We start from the raw sequence: 24,356 nt of genomic DNA, 5'->3' as shown, positions 1-24,356 counted from the left end.
ACCCACCAAGCAAGGGGCTCCCTTCCGGGAACTGACTGGCAGCTGAATTTTACTCATATGCCCACAGTCAGGAGAATTAAATATCTCCTGGTTCTGGTGGATACAATGTCTGGGTGGGTTGAAGCCTTCCCCACCTCTAACAAGAGAGCCCAGACAGTCTCTGATATTCTTCTCCGAGAGATTATTCCTCGGTTTGGACTCCCAATTTCTCTTCAGTCAGATAACGGTCCAGAGTTTACTTCTCAGATTTCTCAAAATCTGTCTAAAGCGCTTGGAATCCCCTGGAATTTTCACATACCGTACCATCCTCAGTCATCAGGTAAGGTAGAACGAACTAACCGCTCTTTAAAGGAAGCCCTCGTTAAGATGTCACAGGAGCTCCACCTCAACTAGGTAAGACTCCTACCCCTAGCTCTTCTCCGGCTCCGAGCTCTTCCAAGGGGCCCCCTCCTCATTTCACCCTTTGAACTCATGTATGGGCGGCCGGTCTTAACCCCCGGCTTTTCATCGGGGACCTCTCCCCTTCCTGACCACCTGCTCACTCCCCTCCTTTTCCACTTACGTTCACTACTGTGGGACTTCACAGATCATTCACTACCTCGACCATGTGCTAATACATGTCCACCGCCGATTAAAATAGGAGATAAGGTATTACTCTCACCTCCAGGCCAGCGCCCTTCACCTCTTTCCCCTAAATGGCAGGGCCCTTTCAGAGTAATTCTTTTAACTCCCACAGCTGCCAAGCTTGAAGGAATTCCTCATTGGATTCACCTGTCACATCTTAAACCGTTTATCTCCACAGCTCAAGATAATCCTTCATACACGGTAACTCAGATGGGACCTTGTTCTCTTAAGTTCCAAAGGACGCCGGATTCAGTCCCCTCTGCTACAGTCTAGGGAAAACAGTGGTCCCCATCCGTCGCTGTGTTAACACACCCTCCCTTCTTTAAATTCATAAATAACCACCTAGCTGTCGTTACAGGTACCATCATCAAATACGGAGTCAAGGGCTCAAGTGGTAAGCAGATTCTCCTCAACAAAGTTCTTTAACATAACAGGCCAGCCGCTGACTGCAGCAGTGGCCCCTGAAATGTTAAGGAATGTATGGTTAAAATCTATTTCTTTTAAGACACTTTCTTTAAGCTCCAGGATGCCAGCCCAACCCACCTAAACAAATCAAACACAAGCGGATCATTAAGGGAATAAGTATCATTTAATTTTTTTTATCATTATTAACCCCGGACATCCTAAGATTCCCCCCCCCAGATCTCCTATCCCCCCCTCACCCCAGATCCCCCCCAGATCTCCGATCCCCCCTCACCCCAGATCTCCCCCCCAGATCTCCTATCCCCCCTCACCCCAGATCTCCCCCCCCCTTTTTAATTTTTTTCCTTTTACTAATGCAACTTTTGCCTTCCAGCATCTTAATGATGACCCAGCTACTCAGGAAAAGCCAGACAGGTTTCTTCGATCAGCCACCTCAGACAACAGCCAGGACTTCAAATGCCAGCGGTACAATCAGCCATCCCAGACACCAGTGACCAGCGACACCAGCGACCTCAGACGCCAGTGGGACATCGCCAGAATAATCGGACACTCCCTGGACCCCTCAACGCCCAGAGCCAGCAGGAAGCAGTCATGAGAGACTGGGCTACGCTCCCATTCTCTACCCTTTAAGGTCCCCCAAATTTTTTTAATCAAACCAAAAGGGTCAAATGTTGTTCCTTTGCAAGACTACAGCTCCCAGCGTTCCGCTGGACTCCAACACATTTCCCAGAAGCCTTTGCATTCCCCATTAAAAGCAAAGGCCGCCACAAGTTCTCTCTCTTCTCTCTTCTTCCCTGCCTCCCCCTTGTGTCCGCACACCTTTACCTGCCCGTTGCCCCTCCTCCATTAAAGTGCACCCACGTGGGACCACCGCGTGTCTGTGTCTTTTTTCTCGCGTAACATCTTTACCCTCTAACCCGCAGCCAGCCAGAAATTAAGAACAACAGACGGCAGCTCACAACCAAACAGAGTGTGAAATTTATAATAGTTAAGTCAAGCTTTTCTGAAAATCACATTTAAGGGGGGGGGGGGGGTCCTGCAAGCATCCTTGCAAGATTGCCTTATCTAAACCTATCTGCTCCCTTCCCAGTTCATCCTTGAGCAGGAGATCCAAAAGATCTTCTCCATGGGAGTATGTCAGCAGATACTCAACACCAGAAAGTTCACAGAAAAATAAGAAGAAAAAAAAAAGACAGCGTCTCCCTAATTTACTCGGGGTTTGTTTTTGTTTATTAACACGAGAAGCCATCTTTCATATAAAATTCAGCTTCTCAGGAGAACTACCTTTCTATATAGCCTTACACTGAGGAAGGAGAGAGAACTAACTCAAAGTTTGTCCTCTAACCTCCACAAGCACGTCGCCTGCCCTCCCCCCGCCTCCCCCCACACAAAACAAAATGTATTTTTTAAACCAAATCAAATTCCAAATAAAAATACTAAAATCAAGAGACGGTTCTAGCGTATCAAGGAACCACAGTGAGAAACAAAAAAAACCCAGCAGATTTCATAGAGATATGGAGATTAAGTTTGACTTGCAAAGTAAAAACATTAACCAGCCTCCGAGGTGCTAGCACTCAGTGAGGCTTAGCGCAGCCGCGGCGCGCCTGCCGGGGAGAAGGCGCGAGAGAGCTAGCACCGTCTCCGGGCGTCGCGGGTAGTGGATGCCTCGGAAAGCGTCAACGCGTTGTCAGGCAACCGGCTCTCAACCACCCAGGCAGCAGCAGGTCGGGCGGCCACCCGGGAGTCTGCGGCGCGTGTGCAGGGCACCGCCCCCAGCCTGGCAGCCGCCAGCCGTGCACCTGGGACTGCGCCGGCCAGGCCACCGCCTCGCGCCCCGCGCCCGCCGACCTCGACCCGTACCCTGCCCCTCCGCACCGCCCCCGCGACACCCCGCAGCTCCCCGGCTCCGCCCGGCAGGCTCGAGCCCCCGCCCAATCGCGGATACCGGGGCCCGGGCGCGGACCCACCCCGCGGCCTCCCACACTTGGCCGCCCACGGACTTACTCCCACCGACGCGTAGGGAGCCCAAGCCGCTGCCACAGCCGGTGTCCGCGACCCCCGGCGCGGACCAGATAACCGGTGGCCAGCTCTGGCTCCGCCTCCCCGGCCCAGCCCCCCGCCCGCCCTCCCTCCACCAACCGCCAGGCGCGGCCCCGCCCCTGCGGGCAGCTGGCGGAGGCCGCGCGGCCGAGGGCGCCCCCTGCAGTCCCGGAGGCCACGGTGCACACGCTACAGTGCTGGGGGAGGAGGGGAGTGGGAGCCAGAGTGAGATTCGTGTGACGTGGCCGCTGCTCCTGCCCCGGGAGGGTCTCCACAGTTGTCATGGGTAGTGTGGCAGGGACAGGAAGACTGGCATTCTTCTCATAGGCATTACCCCCAGCCCAGCAGTCTGGTCAACTCTGTCATGGGCTTTTATTACCATTTCAACAAGTTATTCTATGTCCGTTCTGAGTGGCTGTGCTACCTACCACTGGATGTCTAGCTTCTCAGGGAAAGGGAACTAATGATACTAATGTATTCTAGCGTCCCTAGAATGCCCTAATTTAGACTCTAAGGAGGTACGATTTTACTGTGGGTTTTGTTATCTCAAATAGCAGCGCCCTCCCCCCCCCCCGGGGGGGGAGCTCAAATTCTTTATCCTGCAGCCTCCACCTCCCAAGTACTGTGATTTCTGGAGTGGAGCAACTTCCTAGCTGGTTTGTGTGATCCTTGCTTTGTTTTCTTTGCCCCTCCTTCGTGACTTTTTAGAACAGGTTTCCTGTAGCGAAGGCTAACCTCAAATTGCTATGTCTGGAAGGCTATCCTTGAACTCGTCCTCCTGCCTCCACTCCCCAGCTGCTGGGATTACAGGCAGGTGCAACCACGCTCGGATTTATATGGTGATTAAAAACCAATTTTCCCCAACGGTTGAAGCCAATGTCAAAACCAACAGCTGCGGTGAAGAGTTAACGATCCTGCTTTTGTCTTTAGCCAACTCGTCTGCCAAGAACCTATATTAGAAAAAGATACAACCCAAAACTTGCTGAGCAAAACAAAACGTTCGGGTGAAGCGACTACAGAGTCTTCGCGATTCTGTGGAAGGAGCAGTTACTGTCAGAGTTAACGGAGGGGATCTCTGAGCTGTAATTTTTAACGAGCAGTGTGTGCTCTACAGCAGAAATGTCAGGAAGTGCATTTAAAGCAACGCTTAACAACGAATTATATTACTAAGCCAAGGGAAAAGGACTAATAGAATGAAAAGCTGGGCCGGGGGAGCTAAAAGGAGATGACGCTGGAGACGCCTGTAGGAGCTGTGTTCGAAAAGCTATGATTTTTTTCTAAGCAAAAAAAATAAAATATTAAAGAAAATAAACACAAATTTCATGCACGCCTTTAACTTACAGTCCTGCGAGTATTGGGGGATAAGAATGGGGGAACCTAGAAACACTGACTGGAACAGGTTTCACTTTCACTGCGGGAAGAAACAGCTGAGATTCATTCTGCACTGAGAAAACGACTTTCCAGCAGGGAAGATAAACTTTAAAGAGTACTAAGGCAGCCATAGCTCCTAACACTTGCATAAATGTCCCCTTATAAACACGTCAGAAAGATAACCTTAGCATCCCGGGAGTTTTGCTTCCCTCCTCACAACAGTAGCGAAAACACAAATCGAAAAACCAACCACGAGCCCGTGAGGTTTTTCCACTACGCGAAGGGATTATCTTTAAAATGATTGTCACGGTTGTCTTCCCCCTCCAAAACCAGTATCTAGAGATACTTACACCACTGTTTTTCTAGAAACATTTAGTATTCACAACAATTTATTTCATCTTAAATGCCCACACTCAAAAAAAAAAAAAAAGCGAGCCCACAGCTCCCAGTCCAAGCCCCACCTACACGCAACATGGCGGGGGCTGAGTCTGCGCAGTGCGGACCGGGACGGCCGATTCCTTCCTGGCAGGGCGGAAGGCTGAACCATTCCCGCACCGAGACTTTGTGTCCCTCGCAATTCACACGTACGGTTTTCCGAGCCAGCATGTCATCCTTTCATCCGCAAAGCTGTCCTGAGCTCAGCGGCCTCTCGGCGTCTTCTGGCGCGTGGCGCCGCCGACGCGCCCCGGCCCCCCGAATGGTCTGGACCGACGTCACCTCCGGTCGTAGGTGTCATGGCTACCTCGAGAGGCCAGTGAGTGTGCACAGCGGTGGGGAAGGTGCAAAGCCCGCACGCGGAGGACCAGCGAACTGAAGTTGCATCTCGGTGGTGGGGTGGAGGCGACAACCTCTCCGGTCCCTCGGCCATGGCGGCTTCCGGGAGTGGTATGGCCCAGAAAACCTGGGAATTGGCCAACAACATGCAGGAAGCGCAGAGTATCGATGAAATCTACAAATATGACAAAAAACAACAGCAAGAAATCCTGGCGGCGAAACCCTGGACTAAGGAGTGAGGAGGTCCCTGGAGAGATGCAAGGGAGGGAAGGGATGGCGGGAGTCGAAGAGGGTGGACGCTTGGCTTTCGGGGGGGGGGGGGGGCGACCACAGAACATCCCCCACAGTGTTTATAGTCTGCCTTCTCGGGGTGGTAGAGCCTAACTGGGGCCTGCTTCCACACCCCTTCCAGGAAGTTTCTTTAACCGACTTGCCTCCAGGGGATGTACAGGGCAGATTTAGGATGTCACTTTCAGACATGATTATTTTCATAAGTCTCACACACGCTGCCTTCAACCTGGTGGCTACATGCACCTTGTTGCAGCCTTCGGTGGATCCTAAACTGAAGAGCGAGGCTGTTTTCAGAAATTGAATTAGCAGGCCACTGAGCTTTAAAAAAAAAAAAAAAAACATGAACTCTTTAAGAGATTGTTTTCTTGAGCACTTTTTTCCTGTAACCAGTTTAGAGACATACCAAGCCCCTTCCCAGTTCTCTAAAATAATACTACAATGATTCATGTGAGCCAGGAATTAGGAAATGGAGTTTAATGCCTATTTGCCCCCTAACCAAATCCATGTGTGTATCTCTGGGACTGAGAAGTCAAAAATTTTTTTAGAGCAGACTGTGTTAAGGAAAGTAGGGGAAACAATCACCAAACGATACTGTCTAAAGGAATCACCGTTCCCAGTTTTGATTTTCTGTTTATTTGTTTTTCTTGTTAGCAGAGCTGGCTTTAACTGTTGGTACTCTATTTCCACGGTTTTTATTGAGTACTTACTGTAGGCCTGGCACTTGGCTTCAGATTTTCATGTCACGTAATAATCATGACAGTCCAGTACTGTACTTTTCAGTAAGTAGGAAAACCAGCAAATGTTTTCAGAAATTCACATCACGATCAGACTATAGCAATGAGCTCAGGCGCAACAGACTGAAAGTCAAGTCGTTACAGCTGTCACTTAAACCGTTGACTGGCCTTAGGAAACTAAAGTTTCCAAACTTACCTGTAAGACAAAAGTAAACCTAGCTGTTGGTGATGTTATGAAATAATTTAATAGAAAATTCTAGATGAAGCCAGGCAATGGTGGTGCACGCATTTAATCCCAGCACTTGGGAGGCAGAGGCAGGTGGATCTTTGTGAGTTTGAGGCCAGCCTGGTCTACAAGAGCTAGTTCCAGGACAGGATCCAAAAGCTACAGAGAAGCCCTGTCTTGAAAAGCCAAAAAAAAAGAAAAAGAAAAAAGTTCTAGATGAACCGTATGTAATGAGAGCACAGTAATGATTGTCTTTCTCTTTTTCCCCAGTGGAAAGAGGAGCCAGTTTTTTAAAACTTATGTCTTGATTTCCAAGATTAGGTCTCGGTATCTTTCAGCTTGTGGTTGAAATCTAGCAATAGCTGGAAATTGCACTTGGTCACTTTCTCCAGGCAGGCATCCAGAAAGCATTGGAGATGCTGAGTGACCTGCATAGATTACCTGGTTGATCCCAAAACTGCACATTTTAGATTGATATAAACTGTCAGTTTTCCTCAGCATCTTTGGCATTAATTATGTTCATTCAAACACGTAAGCTACATCGTGATTTTTAAATGTGTGTGTTGTTCAAGAGTTTACTTAGATGCAATGATGACAAACTCAAAATTGTAGTCACAGGACAAGTGGAGACATTAGATCTACTTTTTAACTTTCAAGATGATATCGGAAGGAAGCCACGTGCTTCAGCACACTGCGAGTATCTTAAGAGGCAGGTTAATAAGGCTAATAGCAGCATCTTCGATTTAGTACTTTGGGGACTAAGCTAAAGTGTACTAAAGTACACTTCTTTGTGAAATACCTATTTACATAAGCATTAAATGGGCAAGATTTAAACCTAAACAGATGGATTTCAGAGTCCACGTTTGTAAAATTTGAGTCCTGCAGATCAGTAGGTAAGAGTGCCTGCTATTAAGCATGCAGACCTGAGTTCTGATCCCCAGCGCTTATGTAAAAATCCATGCTTGGTTGTCTGTGTCTTTAACCTTAGCATCGTGTGGACTGAGAGCAGAGACAGGAAGATGTATAAGCTGGTCACCCCGCCTCTCCAAAACAGTAAGCTTCCTGTTAGAGTCTCTGCCTCAAAGAAATAAAGTATAATAAAATAAAGGAAAATGTGTGGGCATGTTGACACATTCCTTTAATCCCAGCACTTAAAGTTCCCAGGCCAGCCTGGTCCACAGAGTTCTAGGACAGCCAGAGATGCGCAGAGAAACTCTGTCTCAACAAAGAAAAAAATCGAGGAAGCCACCCAACAGCTTCCTGTCATCTTCATGTACCGTCTGGCGGCACACTGATGAACATGTAGCACACACGATAATTAAATAAATTTAGGTCAGAAATTTAGGCCTGAGAGAGTAATCAGAGATATGATAATTCCATGTTGATGGAGAAAAGAATTGGAATTGATATTCCCTCCCTTCAGTAGTATATTTAAAATTTATCTCAGACTCTTCATTTTCCTCGGAGGTGGGGGCTGGGGGGGACAGTAACTTGTGGCATTGTGACATGCTCTTTCCAAGCACCTTGTACTTACTGCTTTCCATTTCCTCCCACATTCCACACCCCCTTCCATCCCCACCAATACTTGTTTAATATTTTCACAAAAACTGACTTTTAAAATTGTACATTAAGTAAGACCCTTAATCACGCCATGGTTTTCTTTTCTTTTTTCTTTTCTTTTTTTTTGTAGTCACCATTACTTTAAATACTGCAAAATCTCAGCGTTGGCTCTACTGAAAATGGTGATGCACGCCAGGTCAGGAGGCAACTTGGAAGTGATGGGTTTGATGCTTGGGAAAGTGGACGGCGAGACCATGATCATCATGGACAGCTTTGCCTTGCCTGTTGAGGGCACCGAGACGCGGGTCAATGCTCAGGCCGCTGCATATGAATACATGGCTGCGTACATCGAAAATGCCAAACAGGTGAAATAGCGTTTCTTAGTAACTCTCAAGGTGACTTCTGGGGTTTTTGTTTTGTTTTGTTTTTTTTGTGTCTGTTTGTTTGTTTTTGTTGGGGGTTTTTGGTTGTTTTTTTTTTTTTGAGACAGGGTTTCTCTGTAGCTTTGGAACCTGTCCCAAAACTTGCTCTGTACAGAACAAGCTAGCCTCGAACTCAAAGAGATCCACCTGCCTCTGCCTCCGAGTGATGGGATTAAAGGCAGTGTACTGGCTAAATTTCATAATTTAAAATCTACAGTTTTTATGTAGAATATTAAAAGTCTGGTAAGGTTTATAATATAGGTGGCAGGGTGGGGGCCATTCTATCCAAATAGATTTTCACAGTCACTGTCAGTGTGTTTAAACAAAAAAATACTGTAGGCTAGAGGCATGACTGGTGCTGGAGCTTATGCTTGGCATTCATAAGCCCTGAGCTCAGTATCCCCATTACCCCTCAGAAAGAAAAGAAGAGAGGAAATGTAGGAATTAAGTATTCTTGAGTAGAAACTCAGGTAAATAAATGGTAGTGCACCTATTAATGGACTATGTGGGCAGGCTTTAAAAGAAAGAGAGAGAGAGAAGCTTCCGGGGCAGTGTTGTTGCACACCTTTAATCCCAGCACCTCGGAGGCAGAGGCTGACAAATCTCTGTGAGTCGAGGCCAGCCTGGTCTACATAGCAAGTTCTAGGACAGCCAGTGCTAAATCCTGTCTCAAAAATGCAATTGGAAAACAAAACAAAACAAAACAAACCTCTCAGGGCTGGAGATGGCTCAGGAGTTAAGAGCACTGACTGCTCTTCTAGGACCTGAGTTCTCTTCCCAGCACCCACATGGAAACTCACAGCTGTCTGTAACTCCAGTTCTAGGGGACCCGTCACTCTCACCCAGATATACATGCAGGCAAAGCACCAATGCACATAAAATAAAAATAAATTAATTTTTTAAAAAAAGGTATGTGTGTATTTACTTACATGGAACAGTTCCAGAACTGTTTGTCCAATTTAAAAGATAGACAGACATACGATGACAGAATGTTATATGTAGTACGCAACTCTGTAGAGATGTTTGTTATTCTGTAGACTACCTCTATAAGGGTGTATATGATGCTAGAGGGATAATACTGTGCTGAGAAAAAGATGGCTGAGGGGAGAGATAATGAGAGGGGAGCTAAGTACCCTTGTTCTTGTACCCTGATAATTTTATGCTGTACACATGTATCATCTCTTCAGAATCCCTTAACTGGAAAGCAGCATGTGTTGCACACTGTATCAGACCACATTGCTACATAAAGCCTGTGACTAGCCATATCTGTGAGACTAAACCGTATCTCAAGCAAGCCTTTTCTTTCCCACGTTAGGTTGGCCGCCTTGAAAATGCGATTGGCTGGTACCATAGCCACCCTGGTTATGGCTGCTGGCTCTCTGGGATTGACGTTAGTACACAGATGCTGAACCAGCAGTTCCAGGAACCATTCGTAGCCGTGGTGGTAAGTACTTTTTATTTTATTTTATTTACTTATTTATTTTTAAGAAATAGGATATCTGCTTTTGCAAAGGGCCCTGGTTGGATTCCCATCACCGACACAGAGGATCACAACTATCTATAACTCCAGTTCCAGGGTATCTGATGCCTTCCTCTGACCTCCAAGGACACTAGGCAAGCATGTGGTGCACATACAGACACCCAGGCAGTAATATATAGCATAAAAATAAATAAATCTAAAAACAGATACAGGGTCTCATATTCCAAGCTGCCCTTTGTTTAACCTCCGTGTTCAGCCAAGTAGAACTCGTGATTCTCCTGCCTCTCTGTTCTAGATGCTGAGATTATAAGTGTACACCACAACATCTCTTTCTTAGTACTTCTTTATTTCCGCGTTAAATTTATTGTGTGTGTGCTTTTGGCTGTATATGTTTGTATCAGAAGCTGGGGGAGAGATGGGCATATGCTATGTCATGTGAGGAGGTCAGTAGACAACCTGGGGAGACCATTCTCTCCTTCTGCCACGTGGGTCTCAGGAGCCAAACTTTAGTCCTCAGACTCAGCAACAAGCCCGTTTGCCCACAGAGCATTTTCAGTGGCTCTGGTTGTTGTTGTTGTTATGGTGACTGAGGTCAGCCTGGAGCCTTGCATATGCTAGGTCAGAGCTCTCTCTACCACTAAGTGATATCCTCAGTCCTCCAAGCTTTAGTAAATACATTATAAGCCTGGTTTTTAGGATCAGCATGGTAGTTCCATGGGGAAAGGCACTTGCTACGAAGCTGGGTGACCTGAGTTTAATCCCCAGGACCCAGGTGGTGGAGGGAAGAACTGATGTTTCAAGTTGTCCTCTGACCTTAACATAAAATAAGATGTAGTTTAAAATCTAAGATTTAACTTTGTGCACCACACCTGTGCCTAGTACCTGTGGAGGCCACAGAGGGCATTGGGTCCCCTAGGACTCCTGGAAGTTGGAGGTGGTCGGAAGCCACCATGTGAGTGCTGGAAACCAATCCTAGGTCCCTATGTTAGAACAGCAAATATCCCTAACTACTGAGCTATCTCTCCAGCCCTTAAAAGTTTGGTTTTGGATTTTATTTAATTTTGATTTTTGTTGTTGTCATTGTTTGGGGGACAGGGTCTCTATTATGTAGCTCTAACTGTCCTGGCATTGGATGTGTAGACAAGTCCTGGAACTCCCAGAGATCCACCTGACTCTGCCTCCTGAGTGCTGAGATTAAAGGCATACTTTGCACCAGGCTTGTTTTGATTTTCCTTTTATACAAAAACAGTTACTATGTTCTTCAAGAAGATTTGCTAAAAAAGAATACTAGAAAATGGAAAGAGTATAGTGAGAATGATGCTCTGTTGTCGGTCTATAGGATATTCCTAGCCTCCCGCATCTCACCCTCCACCTCGTACCTCTGTCAGCCTCTCGGCTCTTCCAGGCATTTCATCAAGGCTATCTGGAAAAGCCGAAATAGCTAGAGCCTGTCTTCCTTTATGTCCAGGGTGTTTTAGGTGCAATCTAGATTTTTTAGGAGGAAACTAACATTGTTCATCTATTAAAGGGGACAGGTAATTTCTCAGCTAATTTATTACTTTCATTTATTCGTTTGTTTGTTTATTGAGTTTTTTCTTTTGTTGTTTTGTTTTATGAGACACGGTTTTCCTGTGTAGCTCTGGCTGTACTGGAACTGTTCTGTAGACCACGCTGACCTTGAACTCAGAGATATCCACCTGCCTCTGCCTCCTGTGCCCCACCACCACCCAACTCACCTGTTTGTTTTGAAGACGTGGTCTTGCCGAGTAGCATGCACAGCTTACATGATACTAAACAGAAGGACTTAGTTCTAGTCTATAAAGTATTCCCATTTCATTGAACTTTTCTAATGTTTGTTCCTCTTTTTAGATTATTTGCTAGTTTTAGTGTCTATATATAGTGCTATATTTACTTGTTTGTTTGGGGGTTTCTAGTGTTGATTCAGTGGAGCATATGATTTATGTTGACCAATATTAAGCATATTTCTTTTGTAGATTGATCCGACCAGAACAATATCTGCCGGAAAAGTGAATCTTGGCGCCTTTAGGACATATCCAAAGGTAACTGGGTGGAGGGGCTGTGAGGTGGCAGTCTCTTGTAGTCTAGGCCAGCCTTGAACTTACTATGTAGCTCTACCTTGAAGTACTAGGATTACAGATGTGTGCCAGCCCAGAGGCTGGTACAGGCACTGGTGTGTCTGTCAGAGGACCCCTCGGGTGTTAGTCCTTTCCTTCCACCCTGACTGCGACAGGCTCTTTTACTTTTCCCTCTGTACAGCTGGCTAGCCAGCTGTTCTGTGTAGTCTGTCTCCACCTCCACCTGACCATAGATAACTAGTGATACAGATGTGCACTTATAAGCCCAGCTTTGTGTGAGTTCTGGGGTCTAAATTTAGCTTCTCATATTTAATCAGCAAGCTTTTTTTTCAGTGCTGGGGTTCTAGGCACGCACTCTACCCTGAGCTATATATACAACCTATGTAGTATCTTTGTGTATGTGTAGAAGAATTTTCAAATACAGAGTTGCAACTGCTCCAGTCCATATCGAAAGATAACACATTTATGTTACATATTAATCTTGCCAGACAGAGGATTTTATTTCTTTAGAAACATTTGTGTGCCCATGGCATTTTGACAAGTACTAGAGAAACAAGCTAAATTCATCTCCTTCCTTGAGGGAGCCAAAATCAGCTTAGTTAGAAGCACAGGGACACAGCACCAGAAACAGAGAAAATGAAGCTGTGAGCCAAGCCACTCCAGAGCAGCTAACGGTGTCAGGGTCCAGAAGAAGCAATGCTTTCGAAGATGTGTTGTTTGGTTTGGTTTGCTTTTAAGATAGGATCACACTCTATAGCCCAGGCTCACCTGGAACTGGCTGTGTAGACTCTGCTGGTCTCACAAAGGCAGTGGTCCTTTGTCTCTGCCTCCCAAGTACTAAAATTAGCATGTGTGAGCCAGCAGGCGCCTTTAGGACATACCCTAAATATGAATATTGATGCTTACTATTTGACTCCAGAGTTTTATCCTGCTGTGGAATATTTGTGTACACTGTAAAGATGTATCTCTGATTGGTTTGATAAAGAGCTAAATGGCCAATAGCCAGGCAGGAGAGAATAGGTGAGACTTCTGGGTAGAAGAGGAACTGGGAGGAGAAATTTAGGTGCATAGATTTGCCATCAAAACACAGAGGGAACAGAAGATGCGAGATGGAAGAGAGGTAACGCCACATGGCAGAACGTAGATTAATATAAATGGGTTAATTTCATTTATAAGAGCTAGTTGAGACAAGCCTAAGCTAAAAGGCCAAGCTTTATAATTAGTAAGTGTCAATGTTGTTATTTGTGACCTGGCAGCCGATGAAAAGGCTTGCTACATGTTCCCATACATAAGAAGCTGCAGAGAAGCCGGGCGGTGGTGGCACACGCCTTTAATCCCAGCACTCAGGAGGCAGAGGCAGGCGGATCTCTGTGAGTTCGAGGCCAGCCTGGTCTACAGAGCTAGTTCCAGAACAGGCTCCAAAACCACAGAGAAACCCTGTCTCGAAAATCAAAAAAAAAAAAAAAGCTGCAGAGAAGACGTAGGGGGCTCTGCTTTATGCTATTTTTCATTTTCTATTTTCTCTGTTTTGTTTAGGGCTACAAACCTCCTGATGAAGGACCTTCTGAATACCAGACTATCCCACTTAATAAAATAGAAGATTTTGGCGTGCACTGCAAACAGTGAGTGACTGAACAGTTGTCGCTGCTGCAGATGTGACACAGCAGAGAGCTTAGCCTGCCTGCCGTTCCTAGGCCCTCTCAACCCCGCACCAAAACTCAGAAATCATCCAGTCAAAGACTTTTAGTCACACATGAGAAATACTCAGACAAAATTCATTTCATCATACGTAGTACCTTTATTATTTGTTTGGTTTTGTTTTTTTGAGACATGGTTTCTCGATAGCTATGGAGCCAATCATGGAACTCATTCTGTAGACCAGGCTGGCCTCAAACTCAGAGAAATCCCTGGGAAGCAGAGGCAGGCGGATCTCTGTGAGTTCAAGGCCAGTCTGATCTACAGAGAGAGTTCCAGCACAGCCAGGGCAACACAGAGAACCCCTGTCTGGAGCGGGAGGGGGAAACAACACCATTTTGGGGACAAGATGGCTCAGTGAATAAAGGTGCTTGATGCCAAGGCTGACGACCTAAATTTAATCCCCAGGACGTATACAATGGGAAGAGAATTTATTCTCTGTGGTCCTCTGACTCCACATGGTACATTCATCCACACTTACATGTACACGCACAATAAGTAAATTAATTTTTTAAATGCCCAGTTTTCTCTTAGCAAAAGCTTTTCTCTAAGCCAAGCCAAGAGGGCAGCTTTTATACTTTGTAAATATGTCTCCCCACCTTTTCTATTGCCACCTTCACCCATGCTACCGCCCTCCGAAGCGTAGCACTCGGCACATACTAGTCTTTTTATGTCTGCCCTTCACCCCTAAGGATGAGCCGGCCAGGCTGATGCTGTTGGAAGTGTGTGTCAGCATAGTGGACCAGAATAAGGTCCATTAAATAGCCTTGCAGACTGCACAACCCTCTGTGATTGAAGTCTAGCCCAGGTCTGCTGTTCCTTGCCGTTTGTCAGGTGAGCTGCTGACACTCACCCTCATGGTCACTGGCTCACTAACTGCTGCACAGGGTCTGTTTCTAGAGCGCCTCAACAGAAAATACACACTGACCACTTTGTCTCAAGTAGCACCTTCTGTCACATGTACCTTTTCCTTCTTAGCAGTCACCATGGGATGTTTTTAGTTCCTTGCTGTTGGACAGAATTACTCACTGCCGTGTTCTTGCATTTAAAATCAGGCATAGCACAGAAAAAGGTGGGCACTTTTAAATTGTTGCTTAAATAAACGAGTGATTATCTAATGTCCCCTTTTCTCTGTCTCTCCTATCCCGCCCTGAAGGGATACCTTGACTGCTGTGTGCTACTCCTGCTCACAGTGCACAGCCCATCTGCGGGCAGCTGTCTGCTGCGGATCAGCTGCAGCCTCGTATCTGCTGCTCAGGTCCCTGCCACTGAGCTCCGCCCTAACCTCTCCAATCTGTTTGAAATGTATACTCGGATAAGCTAAATGTTTAAGCACATACTAGATAAGGTGTTTATATATTCCTATATAGGCTCAACAAAGTAAAAAGACTGAAGATATTCCTTATAGCTTATCTAGTTTGGGCTTATTTACTTTATTGCAGTGTACACATTATACATAACCAAGTTTCATTATGAAATTTGTGTGTGCATATGATGCATTTGATCATATTCACTCCCATTACCCTTTCTCACCCTCTCCTAAGGATCCCTTTCTTCTTCCCTACTCATCCCCTTGATGCTTATCTTTTGTGGGGTTTTTGTGGTGTGTTTATATTTTTGATGACCTGGTGAATTACATCAGGGCTGCTTACAGAAGCATGAGTGATGTGTTGTTTACAGGAGCATTGCCAGTGAGCACATCACTAAATGTCTCCCTCCCCAGCATCCATTCACTGTGTATCGATCCTCTGGGAAGGTGGGGCCCTGTGACCCAGTATAATGCAGGGAAGCTCAGCTGGTCATGACATTCCACACCATTCACCCTCCCTTCCTTGGCTCTTTCTGCCCTTCTTCCATGGTGTTTCCTGATGCTTGGGGAAAGGGTTGATACTGGTGTTTATAGCTGAGCATTCCACTATCAACTATTCTAACCCAGCAATCAGCTATGAGTCTGCAGTTACTACTGCCCACTGCAATGAGACACTTATCAGACCAAGGCTGCCAGCAGCAATAATGTACAAGTATAAGCATAGTTTAGAAGGCAATTTGATTAGCTCATTATGTCCATCTAGTAAAATAATGGCAATAGCTCCTCCACTGAGGGCAGCCAAGGACTTCTGACCAGGAAGGCAGGATGAGGCCAGGATTCCTGTGAAGTGGGCCTCAAATGCAATCGGGTAACAGTTGACGACCCCAGAGCAGACTTGCCTCTGTTGCACTAGAGGCCACATAGTTAACAGGTTGATATCGTAGCACACAGGATCCAAAACTGTTTACACAGATAAACTGTTGCTGACCTTTCTTCCCCAGCAGCCTGTAGAGCATGCTCCAGCATTACGAGGGCTAGCCGGAAAGAAGGGCCTGCACCCAGTTTCTGCTTGTTTTCTCTCTGTCCTATGCCAAGACAAAACACCGTAACCCAGCCAACTTATAAAGCATTTGTGGCTCTTGAGGTTTAGTCCATGATGACCATGGTGTGGAACATGGCAGCAGCAGGCATAGGGCTGGAGCAATGGCTGAGAGCTATGTCTGATGCTCAAGTGAGAGGCAGGAAGAGAAATAACTGAATGGTATGGGCTTTGGAAACCTCAGCCACTCCTAGTGACACGCCTCCTCCAACAAAGCCACACCTCCTAATCCTTCGCAAATAGGTCAGCCACTAGAGACCAAACATTCAAATATATGAGCCTATGAGGGTCATTCTCATTCCGACCACTGCATCCTGTAACCAACCATGTGATGTCTTCAATGGTATGAGCTCTGATAAGTAGTTTAACTTACAAAACCTTAATAGGAGGACAGATGTTTTGTCTGTCCTTGAAGTGCTCAGCACTAAAACCAGGACCATGTGCCTGGTGTAGCACCCTGTCACTAAGCTATTCCTTGGGAGTTCTATTTGGTGGGTTGGTTTGGTTTGGTTTGGTTTTTTTAAGACAAGGTCTTTATACATAGCCCTGGCTGTCCTGAAATTCACTGTGTAGACCAGGCTGCCCTTAGATTCACGGAGATTTTGCTTGTTTCTGCATCCCGAGTGCTAGGGTTAAAGGGGTGGATATGACACCATTTCCCACTCCTCAGGAGTTTTTAACTAGTCTTATGTTTCAGTGTTATAAGCGAACTGTTTAAAGATTCAGTGTGAACCGATAAGACCCCAACATAGCATGGGTTTCCCTCACATAATTCTGTTCTTGTCCAGACAAACTAATGTACTTTTGGGTGTGTGTGTGTGTGTGTGTGTGTGTGTGTGTGTGTGTGTGTGTGTGTGTGTACGCACGCCGTGGTACAGGTGTGGAGAGAGATCACAGGACAAGTTCTGTGGAGTCTGCTCTCTTTCTACCTTTCTGTCTTTACTTGGGTTCCAGGGATCAAACTCAGGTCTCCAGGCTTTGCCCAGCAACTTCTGCTAGTGGCTGAACCACCTCACCAGCCACCAGCCCATTAAAGACTTTTATAAGTATTACCTTGGGCTTCTCAGGCAGTTCTGGCTCCAAATGACCAGCTGGGTTCTTTTTTTTTTTTAAGTTGTTTTTGGGTTTGGTTTTTTTGTTTTGTTTTGTTTTTGTTGTTTGTTTATTTGTTGTTGTTTGTTTTGTTTTGCTTTGCTTTGGTTTTTGGAGACAGGGTTTCTCTGTGTAACAGCTCTGGCTGTCCTAGAACTCATTTTGTAGACCAGGCTGGCCTCAAACTCACAAAGATCCACCTGCTTCTGTCTCTCCGGTGCTGGGATTAAAGTTGTGCACCACCACAGCCTGGCAGAGTTCTACTCTTAGGAGAACTAGAGTCTCTAGTGTAGTGGTAGGTGGCTGTTTTATACGTACCCTGTAGCATCAGTCACTGTTGGTGAGTGTATTTTATCATAGTTAACTTCAATTTAACGATGAATTTCTCAAAGGAGTTTCTTGTGCTTCCTATATCCATTGGTTTATAGAACACGCTAAGAGATTTAAATATCTGTTACTTTAAGAAAGGTCAGTCATGATCACGCACACCTTTAATACAGCACTTAGGAGGCAGAGATGGGGGATCTCTGGACATTTGAGGACAACCTACGTAGTGAGTTCCAGCTTAGCCAGGACTACAAATCAAGACTTTGTCTTTCAATAATAATAATATGTTTTTCAGATATTTAACTAAATTTTTTCTGGTACTTCATGATTATAAATGAACCGCCTTTCAAAGCAATAGGAGTTCTTCTGGGCAACTTGGGACCTACTTTAAGGTGCACTTTTCAAAGAAACACAAGGGCCTAACTCAAAAAAAGGAAGAAGTAGGAGATCCGTGTGTCACTGCTCATGTGTTTACTAAGGTTGAGAACTTGCAGCTGACCCTGGAGGGCGGCTCCTTTAGAACCTGTTATAGAACTGCTGAACTCAGAACACAAATCTACACTGTTATTTAATAATACTGATTGTTGCCGGGCGGTGGTGGCGCACGCCTTTAATCCCAGCACTCGGGAGGCAGAGGCAGGCGGATCTCTGGGAGTTCGAGGCCAGCCTGGTCTACAAGAGCTAGTTCCAGGACAGGAACCAAAAGCTACAGAGAAACCCTGTCTCGAAAAATCAAAAAAAAAAAAAAAAAATACTGATTGTTACTAGCTTCTTGGAAATTTGGTGGCACTATAGAAGCTTGTGTGCATGTGTGTGAAGAAAGGTTAGTAGACAGATTTAGAGCCATGCCACCTGAAAACAAAGGAACCTATTGTTAAGCTATATGATTATCTGAATATAAAATATAATTTGCTTAAATGTAACCAGGACTTGTATGGAATATAACAGTGTATTTTTTCCACTTGCCCAATATATACTTTGTTTTGCAGATACTATGCCTTAGAAGTCTCATATTTCAAATCCTCTTTGGATCGTAAACTACTTGAGCTCTTGTGGAATAAATACTGGGTGAATACCCTGAGTTCCTCGAGCTTGCTCACTGTAAGTACTGTACTTGTTTCCTTTGAATTTTGTTTTGTTTTGTTTTTTGGAAGCCTAATGTGGACTCAAACTCAAGGTCAGCTCAGGCACCCGAAGGTCAAGGGTAACCCAGCAGTGTCAGTTTTATCCTTCTATGTGGGTCCCAGGTACCAAACCCCGGTTGTTAGACTCGGCAAGCACCTGTACACACTGAGCCATCCTACTGACCTCTGGTTTCAGGTGCTTAATTGTTCAGATCCCGGATAAGTGCCATTACACCTACCTAATTTGAATTTTAACTAGGTTTTAAAAGTTCTTTAATGCCTGGCAGTGGTGGTGCAGGCCTTTAATTCCAGGACTGGGGGCTGGGAGGAGTCAGAGGCAGGCAGATCTCCCTGAGTTCGAGGCCATCCTGGTATACAAAAGTTATTTCCAGGACAGTCCCCAAAGCTACAGAGAAACCCTGACTCGAAAAACTAAAAAAAAAAAAAAAAAGAAAGCTGTTTAATATTTGAAACTTATTTCACAGAAAGATACATCAAAGCTGTAACAAGATTCTCCACCAAGTTAGATGTGGATGCTGGGCAATTCAGTGTTGTCATGGACCAGAGAGACTGTCTTAGTTAGCGTTTCTGTTGCTGTGAAGAGACATCATGACCACAGCAACTCTTAGAAAGAAAACATTTAACTGGGGTGACTCACTTACAGTTTCAGAGGTTCAGTCCATTGTCGTCATGATGGGGAGCATGGAGATGTGCAGGCAAGTGTGGTGCTGGCTACATCTTGACTAGAAGGCAACAGGAAGTCAACTGAGACACTTGGCACTGTCCTGAGCATAACAAACCTCAAAGCCACACCCTTACAATGACACTTCCTCCACAAAGCCACACCCCCTAAGAGGGCCACTCTCTATGAGATAATGAGGGCCAATTCCATTCAAACTACCACCGAGACCACCAAATCTAAATATCAAATAGAATACCAGATTGGGGTAAGATCTGCTTGTACCTTAAAGAGATTAGTACAGGGAAAAACAGGACTGTGTTTGTTGCCTGAGATAGCAGGTGAGTCTCTGATACTTAACAGTATAGTTCAGTATTTCTCACCCTTTGGGTTGCAATCCCACAGGGGTCACATATTAGATATTTACATTATGATTCATAACAGTAGCAAAGTTACAGTTATGAAGGAGCAATGAAATAATTTTGCGGTTGGGGTCATCAACATGAGGTCACAGTCTTAACTGGTTGAGAACCACTGCCATGATTAGAAATAGCAGGATACTGAGTCAGGGAAGGAACTCCCCAAGTGATGCAGAGTCACAGCTTCTTTCGGCTTTGTGAGCCTCATGTTTAGTCTGCATTTTGAAAACAGTTGGCAGCTTTAGCTTCTGGCCTCACGGCCTTTGTGCTTAATGCTCAGAAGGCAACAGCCCACCTGCATATCCGTGCCTTTTCTCAGGCAGTGTCTCCTGGGTTTTCCCAGCTTTGCTTAGACCACATGCTCTTCCTTAAGATATGCCGTGGACCAGAGCAATGAATTTGAGGAGCGGGCCAACGCAGGGACTCACTGCTGGGCTGGAGGAAAAGCAACTATTTGAGGAGCGTGGGGATTAAAATGGAAAAAGAGATCCTGAAAATTAATCTGAAGATCATTACAAATACCAGGCAAAGAAAACATTAACTCTGCCGGGCGGTGGTGGCGCACACCTTTAATCCCAGCACTCAGGAGGCAGAGGCAGGCCGATCTCTGGGAGTTCCAGGACAGGCACCAAAGCTACAGAGAAACCCTGTCTCGAAAAACCAAAAAAAAAAAAGAAAACATTAACTCGGTCTTTCCTGATAGATCATTAAAATCTGATGTGGTTCGCTGGGTGTGTATTTCATAGGTATATATTTAGAACTTAGGAGCAGTTTTGTTTCCTGTGGTCCAGACCAGCCTTGCTGCTGTTGTATAGCCAAGGATGACCCTAACTTCTGAGTGCTGAGATACAGGCATGGGCCTCACGTCCAGTTTTAGCGGCTGAGCCTGGGTGTGACGTGGTGGCAGTGGCACTGTAAGCATCACTAAGTGCACTGAAGCACTCTGCATAAGGCAGGTGGATCTCTGTGAGTTCAAGGCCAGCCTGATCAACAGAGCTAGTTTCGGGACAGCCAGGGCTGTTAAACAGAGAAACCCTGTCTTGGCTGGGGGCATGGGGCAGGAGATTCAGTTTTTAACCATGTATGGTGATACAGACCTTTAATCCCAACACTGGGAAGCAGAGGCAGGCAGATCTCTTTGAGTTCCAGGCCAGCCAGGGCTACACAGTGAGACTCTCAACAAACGAAAGGGTATGGATGGGTAGGTGTTTGGGCAGCGGGGGTAAGGGGCTGGACAGAATGCATGGTGTACCTGTAGTGCCAGCTGCTCAGCACAGTAAGGCCAATGGGCAGCCAGCAAAACCCTATCTCAAAACAAATACAAAAGCTGTAAGTGTAACTCTCTAGTGGAGGGCTTTCCTTATATGTACATGGTCCCTGAAGGCAGTCTTAGCCCTGGGCAAAAACAAAAAGAACGTTTTTTCATGACCTTGTTCTGTACAATGACGTGATGCCATTTTCTCCACAGAATGCAGACTATACCACTGGCCAGGTGTTTGACTTGTCTGAAAAGTTAGAGCAGTCGGAGGCCCAGCTGGGACGAGGGAGTTTCATGTTGGGTTTAGAAACACACGACCGGAAGTCAGAAGACAAACTTGCCAAAGCAACTAGAGACAGGTGAGCATCTGCATGCCAGGTCCTGCCTGCTCCTCTCAGTATCTGCAGACAGTAAATCCTGGTTCCCTGTGGTTCAGTCAGCTGCAATTTAAGAGATGCCCGAGTGTTATCTGCTTGGACCTTTAAAAAGACATGTGTAAATTTAAATTCACACTTTGAAATTTTAGAATTAGGCAAAGTAGAAAGCTCAGATCAAAGATCTAGGAGTCTCAGAGAAAACACCAAATCCCCCTTTATAGGGCTGGCCACGTGGAGTACAAGGAGAGCCGGCCCCTACTAGATCTTTGAGGGGGAAGGCTTATAAAAGCATGCTTACCCTTTTCCTCAACTAAACAGTTCTGAAACATTTTAAGATTTCTTAAATTTACCAAAGAGAGAAGATTCTCTCTTAAGTCTTTATGCTAAAATTCTCCTTTCTGCATCATTTTAGTATCCCATATTTTACTTCCTGATTCCTTCCTTGGGATGTGGTCTCTGATGACTTGGGAGGTGAGAGTGTGGCCCTCTGGCGCACAGACTGCACAGGGTGGAAAAGACTCATTTGCTGCCACAAAACCTTGAGTTCAGTGTGATACAGGCAGAAGGAAGAGAGCATTTGGGCAGCTATAAGCCAACTCACTGGTGTCTGTTTTCACATTGTTCTGTAGGGTTTGGGGGGCTCTTCCGTCAGCTCACTAGCCCATTTCCACTCTTGGGGTGATGTTTCCCTTTTTTTTCATAAGCTGTTGCTATCCCTTGCCAAACTTGAAAGGCGGGGCTTCCCTGCACCTCCTCCTGGTGTCTGCCAGGATTCACACCTGTGCTGTTTGCTCTTTGCCCTTAATTAAATTGTCTTTGGGCATAAAACAAACAAACACAAAAGATTGTTCCTAGGAAGAAGGGAGGAGGGAAGATGAAGTTATCTTGGCCACTGGAGCCATCTATGTTGGAAATGCCTCTTTCTGCTCCTCCAGTGGAGAGAAGCGGCTCATGGGTCAGAGACTCCCTACTGTGCACAGGGCTCTGGTTCCACACCACATCCACAAGAAGAGAGTGGCTGCACGTTGGGTTGGCTGTGTTGTATGCAGAGCTCACACTTGTGTCTGCTGGTCAGGGCACTGTGGCCTTGCTCCTGCTCCACCTTTAAGTCCTATCCGCAGCCAAATCATTATGAAGCAAAAGTTTTCTTACAGAATTCTTGTCCTTTGTTTGGCCTAAGGTATTTGTTTCTTTGTTTTGGTTTTTTTGTTACTTTGAGGGTTTGGTTTGTTTTTATCCATTCATTCTGGAGTTTGTTTGTTGTTATCTTTACCTCAAGGAATTCTCCTTTGTAACAACAACAAAGTAGGGAGGTCAAGGGTAGTAATAAAAAGAAAACTTCTGGGAATTACTTTAATGAAAAGTTAACTCTTCTGAATATTGATGGAGTTCTGTCATTGTTTTGGTATTGATTTTTCTGGGTTTTTGTTTTTTTTTTTTTAATCATTTCTGAAGTCTTAAGTGACCTTCAAAACTCTAAAGGATGTTTATAGTTATCTCAGGAAACAATTCTTTTAAATTATTTTTTTTAATTATTCTGAGGAATAACAGATTTTCAGTCTTTTATATTGACTGCTCTATGTGACTGTGTGTGTGTGTGTGTGTGTGTGTGTGTGTGTGTGCGCGTGTGTGCGCGCGCGCGCGCGCACATACACACACATACACTTCCCAGTCATGCATGAGTTCAGAGGACAGTTGGTGGGAGCTGTTCCCTCCCTTCCACCACTTGGGATCTGAGGCTCTAACTCAAGAACCCTTACCTGGTTGAACCACATTGCAGTCCCAAGAATGCTATATTTTAACATAATACTGTAATCAGTATGTAATTATTGAATATTACTATGTAGACACATAATGAACATAAACTTTTAGTTGTCTTCAAAAGCAGAATTTTCCCAAAGCCACTGAGTAGCAAAAATAACTGTTAGGAAATATATCAAAGGAATTATATCAAAGTTTATGTCGTCATTTTATGAAATGTCTAGTCAGCAGTGAAACACTTAACAGGCAAAGTAGAAAAGTTTTTTTTTTTAGGGCTGGAGAGATGGCTTAGCGGTTAAGAGCATTGCCTGCTCTTCCAAAGGTCCTGAGGTCAATTCCCAGCAACCACATGGTGGCTCACAACCATCTGTAATGGGGTCTGGTGCCCCCTTCTGGCCTGCAGGCATAAACACAGAATATTGTATACATAATAAATAAATAAATAAATAAATAAATAAATAAATAAATAAATAAATAAATAAATAAATAAATAAATAAATGGTTTTTTAAAAAAAAGAAAAGTTTTTTTAAAGTCTTAGGGAAACAATGTGAATAGAAGTGATGGTTCTTGGGCGTTCAGGGTGAGCATGGGGGAGTGATGGAGCAGCTTTCCCTATGTGATGCTGTGTGTTTCTTCTTTCCAGCTGTAAAACTACCATAGAAGCCATCCACGGATTGATGTCTCAGGTCATTAAGGATAAACTCTTTAATCAAATTAACGTCGCTTAGTTACCACTTTGTACGTTTTCTTGAAAGCTGATATGTGGGAAGAAAAAAGTTCCAGTAACAGCTGCAAACCAGTTAACCAAACGCAGAAGACCACGGTGCTGTGCGGAGTCCCGATTGTTAGCACTGTAATAAAGTATCACATGAAACCGTCCTCTGTGGCTTTGTGAGCAGAGTTGTGTTTGGTGCTCTTGCTTGTGGGAGGAAAAACATACTAGATCTTTTCTGGGTTTGAAGTCCTGCCTATCAAAGTAGCCAAAGCATCTCATCATTTCATCACACAGTGGTCAGAAAGTTTCCAGTTGCTTTTGTTTTGTTTTGTTTTGGGTCTCCCCCCCCAAAAAAAAAAAAACACTATTCATGTTTTATTTTCCTGAAAAACCATATAACTTACTAGAGACAGAGACAGCCAAGCACATGGTATCTGGTAAATACTTACCGAATGTCTT

At 45.2% G+C, this 24,356-nt stretch overlaps 2 protein-coding genes across 17 annotated transcripts in view; one reads left to right on the top strand and one right to left on the bottom strand.

Moving 5' to 3' along the window:
• The window catches only part of Cspp1 (centrosome and spindle pole associated protein 1), a 112,563-nt gene extending 107,390 nt beyond the window's left edge, over nt 1-5,173 (bottom strand). For 7 of the 16 annotated variants that reach the window (XM_075971351.1, XM_075971364.1, XM_075971367.1 and 4 more), the window contains exon 1: nt 3,052-3,151. Coding sequence is in view for 6 of the 16 variants with exons in the window: in XM_075971353.1 (XP_075827468.1) it covers nt 5,047-5,069 (23 nt within the window). In the remaining 10 variants the exon portion in view is untranslated. Of the gene's footprint in view, nt 1-3,051; nt 3,152-4,923 lie in introns of those variants that run through there. The other 9 variants (XM_075971353.1, XM_075971361.1, XM_075971356.1 and 6 more) reach the window with 3 other exon arrangements.
• Nucleotides 5,095-24,061, top strand: Cops5 (COP9 signalosome subunit 5). The gene is made up of 8 exons (XM_075971368.1): nt 5,095-5,467; nt 8,174-8,408; nt 9,781-9,909; nt 11,940-12,005; nt 13,578-13,663; nt 18,553-18,664; nt 21,254-21,402; nt 23,826-24,061. Exons 1-8 carry the CDS (start codon nt 5,325-5,327, stop codon nt 23,908-23,910), a joined length of 1,005 nt encoding a protein of 334 aa, XP_075827483.1. The 5' UTR covers nt 5,095-5,324; the 3' UTR covers nt 23,911-24,061.
• Nucleotides 24,062-24,356: the final 295 nt, after the last annotated feature.

Source organism: Microtus pennsylvanicus, chromosome 5 (genome assembly GCF_037038515.1).
Source record: "Microtus pennsylvanicus isolate mMicPen1 chromosome 5, mMicPen1.hap1, whole genome shotgun sequence".
NCBI classification, from domain to species: Eukaryota; Metazoa; Chordata; class Mammalia; order Rodentia; family Cricetidae; genus Microtus; species Microtus pennsylvanicus.
This window is presented reverse-complemented; position numbering and strand designations above follow the sequence as displayed.

Excerpts from the sequence above, each read along its gene's own strand:
- Cops5 (XM_075971368.1), top strand. The coding sequence starts at position 5,325 with ATGGCGGCTTCCGGGAGTGGTATGGCCCAGAAAACCTGGGAATTGGCC. Across the intron at positions 12,006-13,577 it reads CCTTTAGGACATATCCAAAG|GGCTACAAACCTCCTGATGA; the intron begins GTAACTGGGTGG and ends TGTTTTGTTTAG. Across the intron at positions 18,665-21,253 it reads GTTCCTCGAGCTTGCTCACT|AATGCAGACTATACCACTGG; the intron begins GTAAGTACTGTA and ends TTTTCTCCACAG.